This window comes from Diuraphis noxia, unplaced genomic scaffold (assembly GCF_037042655.1).
Source record: "Diuraphis noxia isolate RWA-SAM2 unplaced genomic scaffold, SU_Dnox_SAM2 contig0002, whole genome shotgun sequence".
NCBI classification, from domain to species: domain Eukaryota; kingdom Metazoa; phylum Arthropoda; class Insecta; order Hemiptera; family Aphididae; genus Diuraphis; species Diuraphis noxia.
In genome coordinates this window covers 18,156,556-18,176,124 of record NW_028301712.1, presented here as the reverse complement: position 1 = coordinate 18,176,124, position 19,569 = coordinate 18,156,556, and the positions used below count along the sequence as shown (strand labels likewise).

The window sequence follows — 19,569 nt, the reverse complement described above, 5'->3', positions numbered from 1 at the left end:
AATTTGATCGAAGACGACGTCGCATAAATTTGTTGGGCTGCACATCATGTTCGTACATTTTGTATTATTTCATAGTTGTTGAAGTGATGTCGCGCAGGTTTAACCGGTTTAGGGCGGAGGTAGTCGAGCTGACATGTCTCGGGTCGCCTTGTTGCGGTCATGATGTCCACGTCAACAAAGGTCAAAGTACGCATATACGGCGGGCAAAAACGATTTTTTTTTCGTTTTTGTTTGCTACACAAGTTGGATACAATAGGTATAACAATACGTAGTGCACGCATGCGTAAATGTGTCAAACGCGTTATCATATATACACGTTCGGCTAAAGGATAAAGTGCTAATAAGTAAAAACAAAACAAAACAAATTACGAAAACTTTGTTGGTAAATAATAATATATTGCAAAAAGTAGTACTAAAAAGTTTGGAACATATTCCCGAAGAGTGCGGAAAAAACCCGATTGACACTTTGTTAGTTGTTCAAACAAATCCGAAATAATATTATAAATTTATAAGGTGTTTAACGCTATCAAACACGTTTACCGGCAAACTAATGTTTAAAAATAAATTAATAGTGTACGCGGTTAAGGTAATAGGTATGAACGACCCCTCGTTTGCACGCATTATAGTGACCCACTATGTCACTATGCACCGATGTGCCTATATATAATATGATGATAGCGTTAAGGCAATAACGAGTTCGTAAACTTTCGGCTAATAGGTATGCGTATTTGTGTGATGCGCACGAAATAATAAATTATATTCGGATAAAAAATGTCTGTGAACTACGACTATAGTATGATGTGTGCTAAAATTCACGCTTCGGTGATGATATCATCGTGTGTCAGACGATTTTCGTCGCAAATATTATTATTACTGCACGAGCACGATATAATCTTGTGCTTTTATAACGACGAGACCGGAAAAATGATGATGGGATATTTTGTTTCGCTACCCTCGTGCCGGGTGCAGAAAGATGAATGGTGGGCGTGTATGTTCGAATGGCCCAGTAATCTTGCTAACGTTTCGTCAGAAATCCGTTTTGACACGGTGAGATGGGTGGCTCACACCCGCGATCCACAATCGTCATATCCCTCCCCCCACCAAAAAAAAAAAAAAAAAACGTGGACAGGCGGAAGTGCCCAGGTGATTTTTGTTTTTTGCTCATCATCGATCAATTCTCTTCGTTGTTTACCTTTATATTTTTTATTTTTATTTTCATTTCATTTATTATTTCGTCCAATAATATTCTCGACTGGGACAATAGCAATATAGCAGAAAAATAGACCCAACCCCTCTGCTGTTGTAAACCGATTACACCGACGCCGCCGTCAAGTACTATTAATAATTATAAAATGTGTCTACAAATCGATCTTGCCCAACCCGATACAGTGCCACGTGGGCCGATTGTCTCGTCCGTTCTTCGGAGGCGTTGTGTGTCGAGACACCAAAATGGCGTCTTGAGATTATTTGTGACTCGCAAACACTCAAAATATATAGAAAAAGTATCAAGCGCCCAATAATGTGTGATTTGTGACGCAGTCATCGGAAATTGGAAAATAGTATTAAGACATGAATCTCACCTGGTTCTCCGAGTGAAGCAACTTAAGCTGATCGTTGATGAGCGAGTACTTGGCCGATTCTTCTTTGCGCAGGGCACGCTCCTTCTTCAGCTCGGGGCTCCAGAACGTTTTGATGCTGTGCATGCTGGACCCGAGTTTCTGGTTGGTCAGCTCGAGTTCCTTCTTGAGGTTGGACAGTTCGCGGTGCAGGTCGGTGTTCTGGTGCTGGAGTTCGCCCAGAAAGTGTCCGGTGTCGCGGGCGTTGGACATGAAGTGACCGCCACCGGCACCACCGCCACTGATACCGCCGCCGGGTGACTGTCTTGCCCTGGACGACACGGCGCCGTACGGATCGTCGTCCAGCGACGAGAATCCACCGCCATAACCACGGTCTCTGTCGAAAGACCTGTAGTCGCGGTCGTGGCCGTATTGACCACCGGAGTCGGACAATATACCACCACCGCCAGTATTGCGGTCCAGCGACTGGTACCGGGATGGCGGCATGACGCCCATCCGGTCGACGGGCCGGCTGGCGCTCCGGGACCGGTGGGACGCGCCTCCGCCCGGTCCCATGGCCCGTCCCCGGTCGTCCAGCAGCACCGGACTGTTCAGGTCATCGTCTCGGTAGTACGACGAAGAAACGCCTCCACCACCACCACCGATGCCTAGACCTCCACCTCCGATGCCTGACTGGTAGGCGCCACCACCACCGCCGATTCCGCCGCCACCGTGGTGGTCGGGCGATCCGGCGCCCGGCCGGACGGTTCTCCGACCCACCGGACTGTTCCGCTGGCCACTGCCTCCGCCTCCGCCCGCACCCGTCGGGTACGTCCTGGACGGCGACCGGTCGACCGTCGGTAGTTCAGTGGCAATGCGCCGTGTGCCACGCGGTGAACGTGTGCCTGTGGCGCCTAACGACGAACCTGGCCCGTACGGTTCCCTGGCCGACATTCCGGGTTACCGTCCACTGGTAGGCGTGTGTATTCGGGTCGAGTCTACTACCACCTACCCCTCTCGCGAGTTGACTTCGATGGTCGATTGCCAAACACACGTTGGAGCGCACTGTTACGCACAGCGAGCCATCGTGTGTCGTGAGCGTCCTTTTGCGCGCTCACTCGTACTTGGCAAACTAACAACAGCCCCGCGAACTTTAACGTCGACGACTGTAATGATAATAATAATAATAATAATAATTGTGAAAGTAGTAGTAATATGAATACGCGTATTACACAGAGCCAGTGGACGAACGGACACGCGCGTTAATCGGTACGCCGAACACTCGCGGCCCAAGGGGCGGCCCGGTAGGGGCGTCGTACGCGCACCGCGACACTATACAACATTCGGAGCGCACGCGCACCACCGTCGCCGCCGACGACGACTACGTAACACGCACACAAAACACACGCGGGCGCACCGACACAGAACACACTCGGCACACGGACGGCGCGGGCACGGACGACACACTGAACGCGTTCGAGGCCAGCTGCTGCTCCCTGATCAATGAAGACCCCTTCGGGCCGCCGCGCCGCCACGACCCCTCTCTAACCGCGGTATAATACGCCGCCTGCGCGTTACCATTAACGTCATCGCCGCCGCCGTCGCACAGCGTATAAGCAGAGTGCGCGGACGAGGGGAAAGCAGGCCAACGCTGAATTCTTCGGTGTCGCGCGCGCATACCCGCACAAATGCGCGCGCGCTTTTTCCTGCAGCCGCTTACGGTTACGCTAATGCCGTACTCGTGGGGCCCGGACGACCCCATTGCCGCCGCACGTTTTTTCGCGTTTTAATATAATGGGACACCCTATACGGCGAGTACAATTTTCATTTGCCGATTACTCGTTCGCCCGACCAAACGTAATGACATTATAATTAATAATATATTATACGTCGACCGATTGTCGTCGTCGTGTCTTGGTCATGAGAAATGGCAAACATTTTCCTCTCTACCCCGCCGCAATGTGTGTGTGTGTGTGGGTGTGCGTTTGTTTACCCGGGTCGGCCGACGGCGCGGCGATGAGAGTCGGAAATCAATACGCGTGGAAACGAGTGCGGCTCGTGTGTGTGTTATTTGGTGTTTTATATTATATTAAATATATATAAATGTATATTGATGGGGTAGTGTAGTTTGATAATAATTGTTATAATATAGGTAGGTATCTGGTATACAACATAAGTATACATATGACATTATATAATAAACCACCTACTCGTGTTATTATGAAAGAGGGGTAGGGGTGGCATGGGTAATCAAGAGCATTGTTTATTTATTTATTTTTTGATTATAACGCGATCGGTCGTTATTATTGTAATATCTATTATGTGCGGGGGCACGTGTTTGATGAACGGATAGTTTTTTAAATTTCCATCTAAGCCTCCCGCAGATTAAAAGCCCGAAGACTTTACCGTCCGGTTTTTCCGTGCACCTATATCTATAACATTCTACATGACACACACGTAATGGGGTTGTTTCGTTTTATAATCGCACGCTAATGCAATTTACACTCTCGACGGTAATCAGTGTGCTCGTCGTACAGTTGTTTTTGAAGGTGTAATTATGACGGCTATTATTGCGTATACGTGACGGTGTGCGTGCATCAGTGCCATCGTAGCCGTGTGTTCGATAAATATGACCGATGTACCTATGTATAGATCGTAGATATAAGCTAAATTGTTGTTATGATTCACTCGTGGGACCACTGCACAACCGCCTCGAAATTTTCAAATGAAATCTAACTTGAATATTGCTACAAAAATAATCATAACCGGTGAATTAATATTCGAAATCATTCCACCACGCCTGATAATGACCGTGACCTATATTCTTTAGCGCCCAAAATTTCTGATTATATTACGGATATAAAACCACATTATATAGTGATTCGTCCCGCGTACAATCCCGATAACGGATCCTGGGGTTGTTTCGAGGGGTGCGCGAGAAGGATTTTCAGCAAATATTTTTTTATGATATTGCCGTGGCATATTTTCATTTCTTTCTAATAGAGGGAGGTGTTCAATAATTTCGACATTATATAGGTTAGGTTAGGTGTTAATTAAATATTAACATTATTAAATGTTAATATCAGATATTGTATCGCGATTATATATTATTATATGTTATTTACTTCTGCTGCAGGATCAAACAAATCGCTGTTTATAGATAATGCATTCGGTTTTGTACACTGGATTTTTCCTTTGCTCTATCAATAGCGTTGGGCCGAGACAACGTTTCGAAAACTGAACATTATTGTGTTATCAATTTAACAATACTATACAATTATGATATTTTTGTCTGCATATTATTATAGACCGCGAATTATATAGTTCTTATATAGTTTAACCTACAATGTGTGCAACACTATAGTGTAGCCAGACCGGACTCTAGAGTATCTTGCATATTATTGTCCGCAAATACAACTAACAATCAGTACCACGTCTTGCGGGACAATCAATAGTCCTCCTCCTCCATAAATTTCAGTCCTCTAGCTTGCTGTGAACCGATTTCACTGCACGAGATAAAAGCGCTTCGTCGTCGCATCGGGTCAGGCACAATCGAATAATCTTCACATGACCCGGTTTGGTCATAGGATGTTCTTTTTGAATATTTAAAAAATGCCACTAAAGAACGGCGTCACGGCGGCCTATAGTCTACAATTCTTCCCCAATAAATATAGTTTGTACACTAGGGTCAGGGTATAACAGAGAGATCTGACAAAAATTTTGAAATTATATGGATAGTAAATAATTAATAAATACTTATGTCAGGAAATTCCCAAAAATAATATTTTGAAAAAATTTATATTTTAAATTAATTTAATTAAAAAAATATTTATAAAATTTTACAAAATTCAAATAAATTAATTAATTGACTTGGATAAATGATCTTTCCACAATCAAACATTTTTTTGTAGTCAGATTTAAAAATTTGTTATTTTTAAATTATTCTAAAAAATGTGAATCAAATTTTAAAACTTTTATTTTCAGTTTCAGGAAATAAAAATGAAAACAAAATTGTGCGTATACTATAAATATAGGTATCGCAAGTGTTTATAAATAAAATAAAAAATTGATTATAACAAAATATATGTCATTCGTCAGTTTTTTCTGTCACGCTCTATATAATATTACATAACCCCTCTGAAAATGAACCCTTATTGTGCCAGTAGTCGCACTGTGGCACCTCTCTACAGGATATATAGGTACATGCAAAAAGTGATCTTGATAAATCTGCAGCTGTGCTATTCAAATGGTATAGTGGTTGAAATAAAAATGATGACGATTTCATGCACACCACATTTGTATTTATTCACTATACATATTATGGGCTATAATGTTACAAAACTATAAAGGTTTGATAAAATTGTACTATATGGTTTAAAGGTATGCCATTTGTTGAATTGAGTTTGATATCATAATGTAATATACAAATTATATTTTTTTTGATGATGTATAAAATATAATAGAATAATAATATAATGTACTATAATATAACGCATAGAGATAATTCGATTTGGATTACATGGACGTCAAATAATAATATGTATGTTAATCTCGATTAAAATTGAATTTGAAAATAAATATACATAAATTTAAATTACCTTTTAATTTGATTACAATTTAATATACTTGTAATAACTCGTTTATACAGTTTAGATTTCTCGCACATAATCTAAAAGCTTAGATAGGCTTGTTTGTGTTACATAACACCTCGCATACTCTATATACTTTTAAGCTCTAACGCATATTATCTTTAGTACGTACAACAAACTACAGGATACAGTGGTTATTTTAAAACGTCTGACATAGATATACACCTAACCTAAACAAGTATAGGTACGTTACAGCTACTCAGCTATCGGGTGCCTGAAGACATTGTCCGCCTGTGTCGGTCATTAAACAAACAGAGAGCATGACGCTATTACAACTATATACAAGTACTGCAGCTTGTGGCATGTCACGTGTATATAAACTGTATATTATATTCAACAATTTATGTATTTTATATCATTATTGACACTATGTAAGTGCACCAATATTCGTTGTACATTTTTAAAACAAAACCGATTACTAGGAGGACGTAATTACTTCCACGAGCCACGTCCCCTTCGCCTCACTCCCAAATAATGCTTACAAATACATTTTTATATGAAATATATGTCCGGGGGGGGGGGGGGGGAGGAGAAAAGTCAAAAATCTTTGATCATACAGCACATACTATTTTATTTTTTTTTCAAATTATATGACAATTAAAATTAATATTATCTGAAATAGATTGATGTAGGTAAGTTGTATAATATTATTTATTAATTTTTATCTCCAAAATCTTGGTTACATTTTTCTTTGCACGCATATACCGTATGAAAGTTGACATATTATGCGAGATATGTAAAAACTAAATTCAACAGCTGATAATTTATCGTCTGAATTATTCCATATGAATTTAATTTTGTCTATAGCAAAATTAAATAATTAACATAATAAAATATTATAAGCAACTGTATTAATCGATACATTTCTTCATAACTAAATTTACAGCAAAAATCTTAGATTGTGTATTAATATTGACGTATTGTTCTGTTAGTGATAGGTACAGTTTTATTTTATATAGCTGTATGGATATAATAAAATACAATGATACTTATTGGGAAGTAACTAGTCTTATATAAATAATTAAGACGGATAATGTGGGTAATATAATTTAGATTACAAATTTTGAGTTACTATAAAGATTTAAATGAAATCAACCTGTTGATTTTAATGGTGAATTATGGAAACTTTTGGTTGGGATAAACAATATATATATATATATTATGGTCTTAATTTTTTTTTTTTAGAGGTTTTTTCAATATTTCTATTTTGTATAAATCATGGATAATTTGTTATTATTCTTAACACTTATTTTTAGACTTTTACATTTTTTTAAGGATGTAAGTAGTTGATACATTACAGCAAAGTACCCCGATTATTTATTTTTCAGATTAAAATATTTAGCATAACATGATAGATTTGTTTTTGATGGGTAAACGTTCACGATTTTCTTCGTATAAAATGGTTCAATATTTTTTTGTTTTTTTTTTTTATTTAGAACTTTTAGTTTACAACTATTATAGTCCAACGATTGCAGATTAATACATGATGATATATATAGCTCAATAATAAAATAGTGAAAGATTTAAATATGACAATAAAAACAACAGAAGAACTACGAGTACAATGGTTCAAATATTATAATGCATTTAAATATCGTCAAGTAATTGGTTTTCCACTTCATATTACTGTGTATAATGAATATGGATCTTTTAATAGTGGGTAGTGGGTAATGTACTAAGGAAGCCAAATATTGATGTATTGAATTTACGTAGGTAGGTATACAGAAATAAATTGAGATAAGAGTGGTCGAGACTACAAAAGGATTTAATAAAAAAAATCCTCTCTTTGTTATTTTCTTACTTTTATATAATGCAAGTTTTTCCCAAACACTTGGCCCAAGACGATACAAACTTGACTATCAACCGAACCTTTTATCTTGTGCTTTTCCTGGAATTCGGGGTAAATATTGAATATTCACCACCAACGAAATTCGTGCAGACAAATACATTTCTCGACCCACTCAAAATCTAAAATGTCAATTGATATTATGTGTTCATATTGAATCGTTTATTTTATTGTGTAATAAACCTATATAAAAAAAAAACAAGCTACCTATTACATGTGCAAATGTATATTAGATATGGATTTGTCAAAATTATGCTAGTTATAAATAGCTTGCCCAGACTAAAGTCGAAATATTTTATTTATTTATTTTTAGAGTAATATTAATTTTGTAAAATGTGGATGTATTATGCATGTTTGCAGCTTATCGTTCAATTTTGATTTATCATGAATAACTTGTTATTCATGATAAATCTAGTATTGCAGGCTATTTAACATTTATAATTATATTTATACGTTTGCTTCGAAAGTACTTGATTTTTGGGTTTTATTTTGCATACAGGCATATGAAAAAAGGGACTAAATTAAAATACTGTATTACAATTATATGCATACAAATTGTAATACGTATGTTACGTGCAGTTTATTCTTATTCTAATTACGTGCCAAATAATGTAACATTGTTCGGACACTTGAATAATCCGAAAAATTCTGTTTTATAACTTATTGAATTGCCCATGCGAAAAAAACTGATAGTCCCTCCTCGAATACAGTCAAATCTATCATTAACTTTATTATGTCTGTTAGTTTGTAGGACACTAAAGTACTTAGTAGGTACAGTACATTTAATAAGTTGAAAATTTAATTGTATGTAGACAATTTTACTATAACTAATTACGTCTTTATTGCGAGTAGTTTCAAGTCCTTTTGAGTTTTGTTTAATATTTTTGAATAATAATTAAATTATTAAATCATTATTTTTCGTTTAAATATCTAAGTTGTCACTATTCGAACTAATTAAAAATTAAGTAATATGCAATTTATTTAATTGTATAGCATAATATATTTTTAAGTAATATTATATTATTTTAAAGCTTTTTATGCATACAAAAATGTTATCATTTATGGAAATTAAAATCAAAATCGGGGGCGGAGTGTCCGAGTGGACTAAGGCGTCGGTTGCGACGCACGCTGTCGCCGGTTCGAATTCCGGTCACGGGCGGCATCGCTCTTTGGGCATTTCGCGGTGTCTGGTGAGAGAGGCCGCCGCCCCCCAACCGGGCATGGCAGAAACCTACGAGTGCCCATTCAAAATTCTGCCAAAAACCCACGTGTTGAAACTTACAGTACCTTCCCCTACAGTTACCCAGGCTAATGACCTCAGTTGTCGAAGCCTTAACCCTAAAAAAAAAAAAAAAAAAAAAAAAAAAATATCAAATAGGTATCTGAATAAATAACTTACAAATATTTAACATAATATTATTTTGATAGTTATATAAATTGTGTAGAACAAATACTCATATATCTAAACATTTTGTAAAATGTTATTTCTCAACATTTATAGTTTTTTGAGTTATATAAATACTTATTATAATTTTTATTATAAAATCCCATTTTTTCGTTTTTTTTTTTAGAATTAATATTTTCATTTTTCCTGTATATTTTGAAGAGTACCTACTGTCCATTATTTTGCTTTAAAATGTGATGAGTGACATACTACAACATTTAAAAACCATCGTAAAACTAATCATACATCAGATCCGCTTAAAATATAAAATGTAAACATTTTCGATACCTATACTTAAGTATTAATTTAAATTATTTTAGATTATATGGAAATTATATATTTTACTAAATGTAAATTATCTGTAACAATAATTAAGGTATGTTAGAATATTAAAAATATATAATTTAATTATTGTTGAGCACTTTAAGTTGCAGCCATAAAATATTAATTTATTCTTTATTAGTGTTTTCTCAGCCAACAGTCCAACATGACTGTTTTGTAATATTCCATTCGTATTTTTGAAGTCTTTGTATGAAAATGTATTTTTATCTCCTTAAGTAATTACGAAAACCTTATTATATTCTCAAAGAAGTTTTCAAATACGTTTAAAGTTTAAAGGCATTTGAAATATTTTCATATTTGTCGGAGTCTTGCAAGAGATATAATATAACTGTTATTCTGAATTGGAGCGATATCAAAGGACTACATGCCCCAGATATCTACCGTGGTTGTTAAAAATCCATTTCGTCGTTGTTACATTGTTTGTCCTCGTGGACGCATATAGTATTTTGAGACAATATAAACACTTTTTCCACAATAATAATAATATAGGTATAGAATGCTTGGCTATAGTATGTAATTATCTATTCATCTGTTATTTGAAATTCCTTGTTTTGTTTATTTTTGAAAAACTCTGTCATCAATAAACTACTGTATTAAATTTGTTTAAACATTATTCTGGAATTGTCGGTGTAAATGGAAATATTCCTATTTTGCATATATTTATGGTAGTTTAGTAGGTACATTAATTTATTTCATATTCAAGAAATCTTACTATAATTCATAAACATTAAATAATATAGGTAATACAGTAGGTATATTATGTTTTAAAAAAACATGATGAATTTTATTTTAAAATTTAAATATTACCTAATGAATATTTAAATCGATTACAAGATAACATATTGTTTTAACGTTACATATTTTATAATAATATTAAGATATTATGTATAAAGTAAAAAATATATTGTTTCAAACGGCATCATTAATTAATAATTATCATACGTATTTAGTTTTCATGTGAAACAAATTTGACGAAATTCTCTGGAAACCTTATTATAGTAGCTGGCTTCAATATGTTCCGTATGCTAATTAGGTTAGGTTAATTGGTGTCGAGACAACGATGTTTTGTTTTTGTATTGTTTCTGCATACAATATTATCAGCACATTATATGCAGTTGCAGATATCTCGCTAAGTGCCAAATGCGTGTAAAACTTTTTATTAATATTATATTCATTTCACGCGTTAAAATCGATTTTCTAAAATACATGTTAGTACATTAGAATTTACTCGATCGTTTTTAAAATAATGTCCGATGGAGACGTGGACACGAGCAGCAGTTGTGCTGAAACATCGTTTGAGTCCAGTTTGGTCAGCATACCTCAGACTTCAGCATTGGAATCGGAATGGCGATCATGCTTATCGCAAACCTCGTCTGGCCCAATGATGCATAATTATCTAAACTACGATCCACCTATCAACCACCCATCTACTGAGACGTAAGTCCTCCCCGCATCATATCGTATTGTAACCACTGCAGCACATATTACGCAAAACAATTCTTACTCAAAACGAGTAAAATTCTATAAATACCTTAGGTATTAAATAAAAAAAAAGAATAATAAAAATGAAAATTATTTCCGCTGAATTTTGCATGACAATGGCTCATAACAGCTTTATCTTCTATAAAAGTAAACATTTATGCAAAGACTTAGGTAACTGGAGTTGTTATGTTAGAGGTTACTAAAAGTGTAATGTTCCTGGCCATAATCATAACGCTTTTTACAATCTTAAACTAATGATTATTGAGTTGGTAAACTAATCATAATATATTTATACTTAATAAAATCAAAGTTAGAAATTGTTTTGTATTTTTAATTGTTTCCTTTTACTTAATGATGGTGTTTGACCCAATAAAAAAATCTTGGTATTCTCAGGTACTGATTTACATACATCGCATTGAGACATTATACGTATACATTGTCGTAAAAAAGGCGAATTTGGTATTATTTTCTCAAAATATGTATTATTTATTTAATTTTTAATTATTTTTATTGTATTTTTATTTTTTACAGGTTATATTTATCGTTTACATACTTCGTTTGCCATTCCATCGGACTCGGTTTGTTGTGCCTACCGCACGCGTTTAAGCAGGTGGGTGTGATAATCGGCTTTGTGTTGTGCGTTATCGCCGGATTGACGTTTACTTATTCCTTTACCACATTGGTGAGCATACAAATATTTTCACAATATTTACCATGGAAAATTGCATTCATAAAATACAAACTGCATATAATATTGTGTGATGAAATGTGACGTATGTCCGTATGTGTGTGTGTATGTGGGGAGGGGTATCGTAAGGAGTAATAGATTTTCCGTCAAAAGTCAATACATCTGATTTTAAATGTTTTTTATAGTGCCATTTTAGGTATAAACTATGTCAAATACACAGATTGCCGACAGTTTCGTATCAGAATTTGATCGAGTACAGCTTGACACATGGCCCGAAAGTAATCAGATGGTTTTCACCGTTTTTTAAGTAAACAATAATATTATATTATACTATAAAATATAATGTATTATATAATAATGATATTTTTATTATTCACACACTCAAAGTGATTTGTGCATTGATTAACACTGTATAATACAAACATGTAAAATGTCACACCAATAGGCGATAACGGACGAGCCATTTATAAAAATATTATTATTATATTATATAGATATAGAATTTTTACGAACGGTCCAGTTGTTTATACCTGATGTCCATTATTTTGTCTGTACACTGAAAGGTTTATGTTTATCGCCACGAACCTGACGTTGAATTTTGGGAAAAGCTGTCTGTACACGAAATTTGTGTCGTCGACACTTCACGAGGTACCTATACGTAATATTATGTGTTTATAAGTTGTTATCTACCATAAATGCTGTAAATTCAGATATTATTGCAAATGGCTAGTCAGATGATAACAATATAATGTCCGGGAACGTTAGTCATTATCTATTAAAGGTAACATAATATCAATTTTAAACTTTGACGTGATAAGCAAGACAGTGCTGTTCATTGGTACATTGACTTGTCACTTGTCATCTTGACACATTTTTGATTGTCTCGCATACAATGCTTATCTAGTTATCTAATATAGAGTATCAAGTCTCGATTATTAGGTTGAATAATTAAGAGGCCATCGTACCCGCGTGTGTTAATAATAATTATATCAATAAAAGACGTAAAGTCTTCAATAGCAATTTTACCTTAAAGTTTTATAATAGATTAAATGACAGCACACTTTTGAAACTGGTGAACGAAAATATATAGGCCAAAACATGGTTTATTTAAAACCAACTTTTTCTTGAGATATTATTTTTTTCTTAGTTGTTATATGCGTATGAATATTTTGGCATTTTGGATTGAGGCGTTGATATAAATGTTGTGATTAAAATAAAAGGCACAATCCATAGTTGTTATAAATATTATGCCGTTGTATCATTATATTGATATAAATCCAACAATATAAGAATACTAAACACCTAGCAGTATAAATACGAAATTAGTCTAAAAAAATATTAATTATCTATATTTTTATCTATATAATAATTTGTTATAATTATCTTATCTTATCTAGATAATTTTGTAGTTATCTATTTCCAACACTGTTTATAATGTATCGTGTATTATTGTTTGCTGAAGGTTATCTAATTATTTAATTCAACCCTGTAAATATTGTTTAATTTGGCCATAGTCAATAATAATGATAATAACTTTTCAATCATAAGAATTATTAAAATTTTTTAAGTAAGTGCATATACTTTGAAATTGTTTGCCTTAGTGTTAGATATTCACTGAACCAATTAGCCAATATAATGTGAATACCTATAACATAGGCGTAAATTGGGGGGGGGGGGGCTTAGGGGGAGCTTAGCCCCCCTAAAAAATAGTATAGCCTTGTTATAAATTTCTAATGTTATAAATTATAAATTATAATCTTAGCGTTAGCCCCCCCTTCTAGCAAGCCAAATTTACGCCTATGACTGACCTATAAAATCAATCGGTTTTAACATAAGCTAGCTTTATGACATTTTTATTTCATTTAAGATAAATTGATAACATATACAGAATGTAACGGACACATAACCAGATAATAATTGATACTTGTTTAAACGTAAGACAAAAATACTGTATTTTAGTTGAAAATCAATAAATATTATTATTACGTCTCAAATTCAAAATAAATATTAACATTTTTAAAAATAATAAAAATAAGCTACGAAACTTAAGTAAACATTTTTAATCACTATTACTGTTATAGTATATTACAAAATATTATACTTTGTATCACATAAATGCTACGAAAAACCAAAATAATCGGGCACATCACCTCTTTGTCTACTGCAGCTGATCACCGATTTGGGATTTTCGATGAATTTTTTTAATGTTTCTCTGGGATTCGATGTTGTGTGCATGGTGTTTTTGTTATTGCCATACGGTGAATTTAAGACATCGTTGCACGTCCTCAGCAATATCGCATGTACCGTTTTGCTGAGTTTCATCTTCTACAGTATGTTCACGTCAGACATGGATATCGGCTGCCAGAGGCTGTTATGTGGAAATTTGACGGACATTTTCCAATTCTTTGGAATACTTTTGTTCACATTTATACCTGTATTTCAGGTAGATATGTATATATTATCATTAAACATTTACTTATTATATTTAATATTATTTTGTATTGAAAATTTTGAGGAAATGGTAGAGTTTTTCATATATATATATTTCACAGAAGTCAGCTGATATTCTATACAAGCATGATGTCAGTCAAAAATATTAAATGGTATTACAAACATTTGTCAGTTACCATTACTTTATTTATTTGTTGTAATTTATAATTTAATTTAATTCTTTTAAAATTAAAATTTTAAGATAATGATTTCCTAAAAAATATATTTAAAAAAAAAGTAGGTACATAAAAATGTTAAAATATACTATAATACATATAATGTTGATTAATTATTAAATAGATTTATATTATACACATATATCATTATTATTATATGTATATTTATAAATGTATTAATTATTAACTATCAAAGAAATTTGATGCTTATATATACATATATCATTTGTTGAATGGGAATAAGTGTTATTCAAATTGGTTTAGGTGTTTAAAATCGAAGGCAGGTTGAACAAACAGGATGATTTCATCAGGCCATTTAACCTTTTGAACATTTCAATGGTTGTAATAACAAACATGTACATAGCTATTGGCCTGTGTGGTTATTTAGATCAACAAGATGAACCGGTAATCATGCCGACTATCAGGTAACAAAAATTGGATTGGCGTATAATATATTATATAATAAACGAGCTTCCGGCATAATATCGAGAATATTAATGAAGTTGATAAAATTGAAAAAATTATTATGATAAAGTGGGAGATACGTAATCAATGCATAATATTTTAAATGGGCAAAAATACGTTTTAGTAATAACAACACACTTTATAAAATTCAAAAATCTTACAAATGGTTATTCATATATTGTTGTCATTTATAGGCGATTATCATAAAAATATACTTATTCCTGTAAATAGGTGCCAGACAATCGTCAAGTCGTGTGTGGCCGTGAACGTCACGTTGTTTCACCGAGAATTTAATATAGAGTCCACATTATTGTGGGTATCGTCTATAAAGCTGGCGACAGTGAAAAGCGATACTAAAAAGAGTCAACCACCGTCTACTGTGTATTACTCGCCGTCAATGATTGCGGGATTGACTGCCTTCACCAAAATATTATTCACGTTGTGTTCGGTTTTAGGTAAGACCTTCATATTTATGCATAATATATATATAAATGTCATATTATGATAATGTGTGATTTTTTAAGCATTAACAACTCATTTGTATGCATACATTCTAAATTGATAGATCGACATTTAAAAAAAAATCATCCATTAAATAATTCGCCGAGAAAATGGTGGGAGAGGGGGTCCACGTTTGAAAAAATAGATGTTTGTATCACCACACAGGACACTTCCCAAGCACCTATTATAAAAAAATCAGGAATTTTAAAATACGATTTTTAGGTACCTATATACTGGGCTATACTTAAAAATTTTAAAAGTTAGAATTTGGATAAATGCACTATTAATGGAAAAACAGAGGTGAGCATGTTTAAAAAATTATTTTGTATTATAAACTTAAAATATATTGACTGGGAAATCACGATCACCAGAAATGCTGTCATTAATTAGTCGATAAGTGTTGATCACATTAGTTGGACACACCACACACACAAACTATTATGCAATAATAAAGGCAACCGGATTCTTTCGAGAAGATCGTGCATCATAATCGAATTAATCAAATCGATAGATCTAATCATTTTAAATTTTAATGTTCCAATAGAACTAGAAACAAAATAGTATAATATATCAAATTTCTTTGTAAAAATAACGATTTCTTTTTGATGTAGATATTTGCTGTGGGAAAGTGGGTTAGAATGAATGAAGAGTAAGAAATTAAATTTCTTATATCAATTATAAGCAATAATTAAACAAGGTCAAATTTAACCAAATTTATTATTTTTTTATTATTGTAAGTTCATATTTTTTTAATTAAACGTAGGTATACATCATCATAGGTACATTTTTTTCTTGATAATTTCTTATTATATATAATTTCTGTGTTTTTTTCCATGGGCTTTTTTTCCGTGGATTTTTTTTCTGTGGGCATTTTTTCCGCGATTCTTCAAAATTTTATTTCCATTAATTTCCCGATCGTTAATTATTTTTTAGTTTCGAGAAAAATTTCGAGTTATTTAACACCGTAATGTTATCAAACATGTGACCCGCCGCTCCACGCGCATTCCCATACGGTCAGCAGAATACTTTCCGCGTTCCTAATAGTTATAATCATATTTTATTTCTTCAAAACTTGAAAAATTATTAAAAATCAGGAAATTAATGAAAATAAAATTTTGAAACGTCAATATTATCAAAAAAATAAATTCTACAAAACGTCTATCTTTAATTTTTTTTTCGAAATAATAAAATAAAAAAAATATCTTTTACACTTTTTTCAAAAACATTAAAATAAATTAAAAAATGAAATAATTGTAGTTCTTATCCCTGTGAATCTTATTATAAAACCAGACGAATAATTTTGATATCTCCATTGTTTCGTGAGATATCGCAATGGCTAAATCCTCGCGGGATACCCTGTACATCAATTTTACCCAAATTGACTTTCCAAGGTCTAGCACATAAACACATTATGTCTTTTATTATAATACTGTGTATCATATTTATAAATTACTATAATATAATACGACGTCATCACACCAACTATATCAACGGGCACTGATTTATCAACAGTTACCATCGCAGTCGCGTCACCGGCCACCAGCGGATTCCAGGTGATCATGGGGCTCATCGGATACCTGGGTAACACGTGCAACATGTTGATCTACCCGTACATCGTCGAATTGTGCGTGACACATGCCCTGCACGGTATGTCGAACAGGCCGTATGTGATTGCCAAGGACGTCTGTTTCGTCCTTTTGGGTTTGACGGTGTTCGCGTGCGGTACGTCCGCGCTCGTAATTCGTATAATTCACGGTGGCGACTGAAAACGGGTATAATAAATTGATACCTAACATATTGTATACCTAAATAATAATTCGCAATAATATATATATATAAGTTATAATTTGAGTTATTAAGAGGACGTGATACCCGCGTGTGTTGTCTCCGTCTTACAAGTGCGTACATAGAAAATTTTACATTCAGCACGTGAAGATCTGTTAGTTTAAAATTTAGAGTGAATTGATTTTTTATAAAAATTAAAGGTAACATTATTATCGAGTGCTTTTTATTATATTTTAATTTTAAAGTGAGGTAGGTGTATTTAAAGATATACAAAAATTTACAATTTTAAAATACCTCACTTTAAAATTAAAATATAATAAAAAGCCTATGAAAAGCACTCGATAATAATGTTACCTTTAATTTTTATAAAAGATCAATTCACTCTAAATTTTAAACTACCTTACAGATCTAGAAGTGTTCTGCAGTTCTGCTAAATGTAAAAATGTCCATGTTACGCACTTGTAAGACGGAGACAACACATGCGAATATCACATCCTCTTAAGCGTAATATGTATATGATAACTATTATAGTGTCTGTTTATTATTTTTCAGTTGCACCTCTGCGATAGTTATACGTGGCCATTAGGTTGGATGTACCGAACGGCGCGAGCATCGAAAAACTAAGGACGACGTTAAACATATCCTTGGGGATCACGCACGGTCTGGTCTACATAGGCCGTGTATTAGAGCACCTTAAATGCTATTATTATTATTTTTTTTTTTTTCATTAAATTGACAGAAGAAAGCTATTTATTGTAACGATAAAACATGTAAAGATCTTTAAATAATATAAATATCAAATGTTCTCATAAATTAATGTCCATAGTGTCTTGAAAGTTATTTTGAAATTGCAGCTAGATTAGATTATAGTGTTTCATGAAACCACATTATTTTGTGTTAGAAGGAAAACTTGAATCTCGTTTTGAACGGAACTGATTATCGTATCCCGCATTTTAGTCGTACCGGAATGCTGAGACAATTTTACATAGTACGAATAGCATTATGTTTGTAAATGTTTTAACAATAGTCAATAGTGTAGTATACTAAAATTTCAATGTTGAACTTTCTGGCACGACCTCGCAGTGGTATTCTTTAAGTCCATATAGATAGGTATTATAATAACTACGTCGGTACAATAATATACGTCCGATTGTAATAGTTATTGCAAGTTGGAAAGTTTAGTAGTTCAATGTATAATTTTATCGGTTTTTCATGATTTTATAATACATAATATGTACTCGTATATACCTAATATATAATTTATTAATATATAATGTATAACTTATGGTTTTAAGTAAGTCTTGACTGGCAAAAATAATGATTTTCTTTTTTGTGTTTTTATTTTTTTTTGCGCGCTACACGAGCAATATACTTGAAACACGCTGATATCCTGTAGTTATGATATCATGTTATAGGTATATTTTTACAGACACGTAATAATTTTGACCGACCGACCAGTTAGCACAGTTTTATAATATTGTGAATATGTGTATAATTATTTTTCAAGCACATTTCGGCTGTGTAAAATATCACTATATCATATGACACTCATTCCAAATTGAACGTTCACTATCACTATAAAGAATACATTATTACTGTTTATTGTTTGTTGGTAGCTATTTCCAACTTGATATTGTTTATATTTACTCCAATTAGTTATTACTTATTGCCAACCCATACATTTCATAATTGAACGCGCATGCGATCGATTTATTTAACTTGAATAGGTATGGGAAAAAGACGTTTTATAATTTTTTTATTTAGAAAAGGTACACGGATTCTCGAGTATGATGAAACTGGAATTTTTATTTTATGAATTAATGATCGTGGTATGTATATAATAGCACTTGAACTTGTACGTTTTGGAACATTCAACTATAGTGATTGTGATGATATTGTTATTTTACATGATTTTTAATGTTTATAAGCTGTCAATTGGCCGTGTAGTGTTAAATTTTATAGATTATTTCAAAAAGTATTTAACTTATGCGCAACATTTTATTCGTTTTGATTCATATAAGTATGATATTTACAATATTAAATAAGCATTATTTTTTTGTTAGTTTATAAAAGAAAAAAAATATATATTAATCAAAATAATAATAATAAAAGATTTTATAAAAGATTATAAATTAAAAAATAAGA

At 33.2% G+C, this 19,569-nt stretch overlaps 2 protein-coding genes across 12 annotated transcripts in view; one reads left to right on the top strand and one right to left on the bottom strand.

The window, feature by feature from the left end:
- Positions 1-3,036, bottom strand: part of brp (ELKS/RAB6-interacting/CAST family member bruchpilot) — a 38,407-nt gene extending 35,371 nt beyond the window's left edge. For 10 of the 11 annotated variants that reach the window (XM_089221516.1, XM_089221521.1, XM_089221518.1 and 7 more), the window contains exon 1: positions 1,581-3,034. In XM_089221516.1, the coding sequence (XP_089077642.1) occupies positions 1,581-2,510 (930 nt within the window). In that variant the 5' untranslated portion in view covers positions 2,511-3,034. Of the gene's footprint in view, positions 1-1,580 lie in introns of all 11 variants that reach the window. The other variant, XM_089221525.1, reaches the window with a different exon arrangement.
- Positions 3,037-11,991: 8,955 nt separating this feature from the next.
- Positions 11,992-18,241, top strand: LOC107166560 (proton-coupled amino acid transporter 2-like). Its single transcript, XM_015515284.2, has 8 exons — positions 11,992-12,001; positions 12,193-12,314; positions 12,571-12,655; positions 14,175-14,450; positions 14,938-15,098; positions 15,370-15,593; positions 17,152-17,411; positions 17,977-18,241. Exons 3-7 carry the CDS (start codon positions 12,575-12,577, stop codon positions 17,403-17,405), a joined length of 996 nt encoding a protein of 331 aa, XP_015370770.2. The 5' UTR covers positions 11,992-12,001; positions 12,193-12,314; positions 12,571-12,574; the 3' UTR covers positions 17,406-17,411; positions 17,977-18,241.
- Positions 18,242-19,569: the final 1,328 nt, after the last annotated feature.